At 34.5% G+C, this 7742-nt stretch overlaps 1 protein-coding gene across 1 annotated transcript; it reads left to right on the forward strand.

The window, feature by feature from the left end:
• Positions 1-4814: 4814 nt before the first annotated feature.
• LOC137630267 (52 kDa repressor of the inhibitor of the protein kinase-like) lies at positions 4815-7454 on the forward strand. Its single transcript, XM_068361718.1, has 3 exons — positions 4815-4861; positions 5618-6066; positions 6250-7454. The coding sequence occupies exons 1-3, from the start codon at positions 4815-4817 to the stop codon at positions 7452-7454; spliced, it is 1701 nt and encodes a 566-aa protein (XP_068217819.1).
• The last annotated feature ends 288 nt before the right edge of the window (positions 7455-7742 follow it).

Genomic DNA, 7742 nt, shown 5'->3' on the forward strand with positions numbered 1-7742 from the left:
TTCGACTCTGACTCTCTGAGTCTGGAGCGAGTACCCAAGGTTGGAGTCCAGGAGAGTTACCCATAAACAATTAATCCCATCTGTTGTCCGCTTATTCCAACACTACGGTTATTGTATTATCTCTTGAACTTCCCATTAAAATATATCAATGGTACTATTAAATAAGGTTCCCAAGAAAGCATCAAACCTTGTGATACGCTGGACAGGACTCCGAAAATATCCACGATACTTGAAGTGAAGTTGCCAAGTTATGATTTTTAGCGGTCTAAAATTGCGCCACATTGAACCATTTCAAACACGACCACACAGATATAGCCAAGGGTATGTTGAATGGGGCATATAAGAACAGCAACCGGGAAAAAACAGGTTATTCTTGTTTCATGGCCAGACGATACTACATTGGGTCCTTCTCTAAGAGTATGATTACGGTTCATTTTCCCCTTGCCTACACACATACACACACCGGATAGTCTGGCCTATTCTTTACATATATCTCCTCTGTCCTCATACACCTGAAAACACAGAGATTACCAAACAATTCTTTCCCATTTAATTGAAATTAGAATATATTATTAATTTATTCTCATCATTTATCTATTTCCTTATTTCCTTTCCTCACTGGGCTATTTTTCCCTGTTGGAGCCCTTGCGCTTATAGCATCTTGCTTTTCCAACTAGGGCTGTAGTTTGGCTAATAATAATAATAATAATAATAATAATAATAATAATAATAATAATAATAAGGCGTTAACTACTTCAATGCAATTGTTCAGTGGCTAATTTCCTCTTGGAAAGGGTAGAAATGACTTATAGGAGGACACTCCAAAATCGAATAATTGTTCTCTGGTCTTGGGTAGTGGCATAGCCTTTGTACCATGGTCTTTCACTGTCTTGGGGTAGAGTTCTCTTGCTTGAGGGTATACTCAGGCACACTATGCCATCTTATTTCTCTTCCTCTTGTTTTTTTTTTAAGTTTTTTATAGTTTATATATGAAATATTTATTTCAATGTTGTTACCGTTCTTAAAATATTTTATTTCAATTGTTAAGTACTTTTCTTGAAGTTTCCTTATTTCCTTTCCTCACTGGGCTATTTTCCCGGTTGGAGCCCTCGGGCTTATAGCATTTTGCATTTCAAACTAAGGATTTAGCTTAGCAAGTAATAATAATAATAATAATAATAATAATAATAATAATAATAATAATAATAATAATAATGGCAAAGTAAAACCAGGAATACAAGTGGCTAGTTCTCACTTGCCTTACAATCAAATCAAAGTTAACATTGAAAAGTTCAGTCCATACCCCAATAATAACTATACATTGAAATTGATATATCTTATCCCACACGTTTACATGTAAAAAAATCTCTTGAAAACTTCCATAAACGATGGAATACTAAGAAGTTTATAATGACAGGCGAATGATTACTTACAATGTGCATATTTTCTTATCCTTAGTAGTATGGAATCTGACCTGCATGGCCCAACGTTGGGCAAAGGGAGAGGGGGAGGAGAAGGGGCATTCAAGGCTGGGAAATGCGAGCAAACTGGGAAGTAAATGGCAGGGAACCCCGCAATGTTTTATTACGCATCTCGAGAACAACATAGAAGTAAGGATTTGGGAACGGTGGTATGATACGATAGGAGTGAATGGTTGCGGCAAAGACCCTACAGTAATGCTGTACGTGAATAAATACCATCAAAGTAAGCTATCATGGATAATGCATGTAAATGTACAAATTAATCTATCTAAAGACTCAATGCTTGACAGCTAGCTCGAGATGTATTGCCGTTAGCAATCCACTTGAAGGTCACTACCAGAAATATTGTTACTATCATAAAAAAAACTAATTGTGCTGCACACTGAAATTTCATGACAACACAAACTATTGAGAATAACCGGAAATTGAGAAACAATTATCATGCAATTACCTCTAATGACACAATCGATGTTTACCACTAATTATCATAAAAATTACCGCGAGACCCATATCGGCAAATGGTAGCCTCTGTACCATGCATCTTCCATTGTCTTGGGTTAGAGTTCTCTTGCTTAAGGGTACACTCGGGCACACTATTCTATCCAATTTCTCTTCCTCTTGTTTTGTTAACGTCTTTATAGTTTGTGTAGGAGATTTATTTTTTAATGTTGTTCATAAAATCTTTTGTTTCCTTGTTTCCTTTCCTCACTGGGCTATTTTCCTTGTTGGAGCCCCTGGGTTTATAGCATCCTGCTTTTCCAACAAGGGATGTACTTTAGCAAGTAGTAGTGATAATAATAATAATAATAATAATAATAATAATAATAATAATAATAATAATAATAATACATGAAGACCGTAGCCATCTTCCGCCCGTACAGATGAGCAGTGGCTGGCGTAATATTCAATGTAAATAAATGTCGCACAAATAGTTTCTCGTAAAATATGTACATACCGCTTCGAAATTTAACAAGCTTCTATATTAACATATTGCACTGAATAAATATACATATAAACATTAGTTATCGATGTATATATACATATGTGTATATATGCATATAAATGCTATCTACATATATGTATATACACAAATACATACACACACACACACACACACACACACACACACACATATATATATATATATATATATATATATATATATATATATATATATATATATATATATATATATATATATCCTTTCTGAGTAAAATACCTCAACGTGGTGAAACGGTTTGTGTATCGCCAGGATAGGCAGAGCTCTGATCAGGGCCACCCATACTAAGTTGGTTTGCTGTGAGCGCTCAGACAAGAGTCTCTCACCATCATCAATCCGCAGCCGTTTCTAGTCGACTGCAGGACAAAGACTTTATAATATATACATATACATACATGTATATATATATATGTATATATATATATATATATATATATATATATATATATATATATATATATATATATATATATATATATATATATATATACTGTATATATACATACAGTGTATATATATATATATATATATATATATATATATATATATATATATATATATATATATATATATATATGACTGATTGCAATAATCACAGAGGCATAACATTTACGTCAATTGTCATGAAAATATACAGTATGCTCAATCTAAAGAGACTAGAGAGAAAGATTAATGAAAAGGTGAGAGATCAACTAGCAGGATTTAGAGAAGGTAGAAGTTGTACTGACCAAATCTAAATTTAAAGTCATGTTTTACATCAATGTGTAGACTATAGAAATCCATTTTTGATGGCATTTGTGGACTATGAAAAAGCCATTGATAGTGTGCACCGGCCAATTTTGTTGAGAGTCCTGCGTTATTATGGAGTTCGTCTCATATATATAAATTTGATTAAGTCTGTTCATGAGCATAGCAAATGGAAAGTTAATGTTAGTGGAGTCCTATCAAACAGATTTTCAGTGAACAGTGGAGTACCCAAAGGGAATGTATTGCCATCTATGATGTTTATCCTATTCATGAATTTTGTAATGCATAGAACAGTTAGAGATGTTGTAAAAGGATTGGACTGGATTGGTAACAGGAAATTAACTGACCTAAAGTATACTGGTGATGCTGTCCTTATTAGCAGAACACCACAAGACTTGAAAAGCTTGCTTACCAAAATGCATGAAATATCACATGAGGTTGGGCTTACGAGAAATAGAAGAAAGAGATGATGAGAACAGAATATGCAATGGTAGATGAAATGTCATTGGAAGGAGAAAGGATTAATGAGGTTGAATCATTTAAATATTTAGGAACTATGATCTCTAATATATGATTTTTAGAATCTGAGTTTAACGAACGATTGAAAAAAGCAAATCAAACAATGGCTGGGTTAAGTAAACTTTAGAAATCAAATCGTCTGAAATTACATATAAAAATCAGGCTATATATCAGTTTAGTGAGATCAGTGTTACTGTATGGTCATGAGTTGTGGTATACCAGTGAAACAATATCCAACAGATTTTTTAGATTTGAGAACAAAGTCCTCAGAAGAATATCTTGAAACAAATGGCAGGACAAGATTAGAAATGAAACTATAAGGAGATTACTCGAATGCCATATGTGGATGAGATTATGGTGCGGGGTAGATGGAGATGGTGAGGGCATACTCTTTGCACTGCCTGAGAGAGATTAGTTCACAAAACTCTTAACTGGACACAGGAAGGCACTAGAAGAGTTGGAAGACCCAGACCTAAATGGCTAAGGACTAGGAGGCGTGAAGTAGATGTTGAATGAAGTATTGATTTAAAAGCTCAAGATAGACAACAGGCAAAATCTAACCAAGGCCCTTTGCAACAAGTCTGGGATATATATATATATATATATATATATATATATATATATATATACATACATATATATACATATATATATATATATATACATACATATATATACATATATATATATATATATATATATATATATATATATATATATATATATATATATATATATATGCAAAATCACACACACACACACACACACATATATATATATATATATATATATATATATATATATATATATATATATATATATATATATATATATATATATACACACACACACACACACATATATATATATACTGTATATATATATATATATATATATATATATATATATATATATATATATATATATATATATATGTGTGTGTGTGTGTGTGTATATATATAGATATGTTTGTGAGTTTGTTTGTTTACTCTTTAGGCTTTACTACATTGTATGTTTTTTGGTGCAGCCAAAGACAGCACAAAACTGCAGCAAACTAACAATAAACAATGGTGAGAACTGGATTTCTACTGCACGAACTTGATAAGTTACCGGGGTAAGATGGCTATTGTGTACACATATACTGGTTCGGTTCATGCGGCATCTATTGCATATCTATGTTTACCACTAATAAAACACTAAGGCTACATCTTTTACTCAATGAAAGGAAGAGTTCTAGAATAGTTGGCAAGTTTTCTGCGGTGGGGCTGTCAGCGCCATACTGTTATCATTAACTCAAGTAAATCCAGGTGCCTAAAAAAAGCTGTAGGACTGTTTCAGTAATTCTATCAAACCTGAGCAGGGTTAGAACTCGGTAATATATATATATATATATATATATATATATATATATATATATATATATATATATATATATATATATATATATATATATATATATATATATATATATATATATATATATAATATGGGGATGGTTCCTGGGTCTGGGCACCAAAAAAATATATTATGGCTCATGACTGGGAACCAAACATATAATATTATATATAAATTACGACTGGCAAGTTACTCAACCTCTCGAAATCCAAACTCACTTGTTTGCTTTTACATTAATACTGTTACACTTTAAAATGTTGATACACGAATTCTGAGACAACCATTTAACTCCCAGACAGCAATATATAAAACACTGCAAGGACGGATCTAGAGGGGGGTTAACGACGTCCTAACCCCCCCCCCCCCCCTCAAATTTTGAAAGTGCCCTTTCGAGTTTTCAAGGTGCCTTCTTGAGACCATTATAAAACGAAGTAGTAGCCTATATTCTAAAAAGTATACAACTGTCATGACACAGTTATCACGGTAATGATGGGTATTATAAGTATTGCGTGCTTTTCCAACCCAAAAATACACAGTTGAATAATGCTGTTCTGGTTCACAGACCTTTTACAAACTTGCAAAAAGCTAAGGGTAAGGAGGGTGTACTAGATCAGCATGAAAAGCATGTCTACCATAAATATGCTGTTTGTGATTACAAGACAGCAAAAGAATCATCTGTGAATCCTGAGCATCATGTGGATGCAATGTTAAGTAATGAATGGAAAGAGTTGTACAAAAAGAATTTAGAGATTCTTAAAAGTGTAATTGATGCCATTGTTTTTTGTGGTAAGCAGAACATAACATTGCGTGGTCGACGTGATGATAGATCCAGCTCTAACAGTAACACTGGAAACTTTTTGTCTATTCTGAATTTGTTGGCCACACATGATCCAGTGCTAAAATGTCATCATGAGTCAGGAAAACGTAACTGTACTTACACATCAAAAACCATTCAAAATGAGGTTAAATTGGTAGGTATCTGAGAAACAAGGTAACAGCAGATTTGTTAAATGAGACTCACTCTAAATATTTCAGTGTCATTGCAGATGAAGTGACTGACACCACCTCAAATAAAGAAGTACTGTCTGTGTCTACGGTATCTTTCAGGAGAAAACCAGATCAATATTTCGGAAAGCTTCATAGATTTTGTTAATCTAGATCGCACAACAGGGGAAGCTATTGCAGATGCAATTCTTAAATCTCTAACCGATAATGGTTACACTTATCAAAACCTGAGAGGCCAGGGGTACGACGGTGCCTCTGCCATGTCATCCTCTCGAACTGGAATAAATGGAAGGATAATGCAGGTTGCACCTTATGCAATATACTCTCACTGCCAAAGTCATCTGCTGAACCTCAGCATTGCATCCTCATGTAAACTACCCGCTGTGCAGAATATGATAGGGTCTCTGAATGGAGTGTTCCTGTTCTTTTCAAATTCTCCCAAATGCCAGTCATTGTTTGAAAAAGTTCTGGACCAGTCAGATGATTACAAGGGGAATGAGAAAAAACTTCTCAGCCTATGTAAGACCCGGTGGGTTGAAAGACATGATTGTTTCAACACCTTCCATGAACTATACATACCTACAGTAACGACCCTGGAAGTGATATTCAGCCCACATGAGTTTACTGATATCATAGGAAATGAAGATTGGAGTTGGGACTCTGATACAAGAACCAAGGCCCGTGGCCTTTTCTCAACAATGAAGAGCTTTGAGTTTGTTACTGCATTTTATGCAACAAAACAAACCCTGTATGCAATACGCCCAATTGCAGTGAAACTCCAAAGGAGTGATCTGGACTGCTATGAGGCATATAATATGGTTGATTCAACCATTAGTGAGATTAAAGATTTGAGAGACAGTCTAGATACCAAATTTTCTCAGTGGTTTGCTGAATCCTCAAAGCTCACGGAAGCTGTTGGGGGATCAGTGGCAAGACCACATACAGCTCAACGTCAGATCCATCGTAGTAATGCCCCTGCACAAACCACTGAAGAGTATTTTCGCATAAATCTAGCAGCCCCACTTGTGGATCATCTCCTGAGTGAGATGGATACTCGTTTTAATCATGAGTCCAGGACTGCTGCTACGCTGTTTGAGGTAATTCCAAAATTAATCCTGGAAAATCATGACCTTAAAAATCTAGCAGAGAAACTCTTGTATTGGGAGAATGACCTTCCTTCTCCCCTGTCGCTGACTGATGAGTTAAACCATTGGAAAAAATCGTTTTTCTATAGTGGACCAGTTGCTGACAAATCTTATAGAATGTATAAGGCTGTGCAATCCAGACATTTACCCCAACATCTATGAACTACTTGCCATTGGCTGTGTCACCAGTTGGCAGTTCAACAGCAGAAAGATCGTTTTCAGCATTAAGACGTATAAAAACCTACCTCAGGAATATAATGAGTGTTGAGAGGTTGACTGGGCTATGTCTGATGCATATACACCGCAACGTAGAAGTTGATTTAAAAGCCATCATTGGAATGTTTATCAATGAAAACAGCAGAAGGCTGTTTACTAAGAACATCTTGATGGACTAGATTATTTTGGTTCAAGTATATCGCAAAATATGAAAAACTCTTATCTCACACACAC

Source organism: Palaemon carinicauda, chromosome 38 (assembly GCF_036898095.1).
Source record: "Palaemon carinicauda isolate YSFRI2023 chromosome 38, ASM3689809v2, whole genome shotgun sequence".
In the NCBI taxonomy this organism is placed as follows: Eukaryota; Metazoa; Arthropoda; class Malacostraca; order Decapoda; family Palaemonidae; genus Palaemon; species Palaemon carinicauda.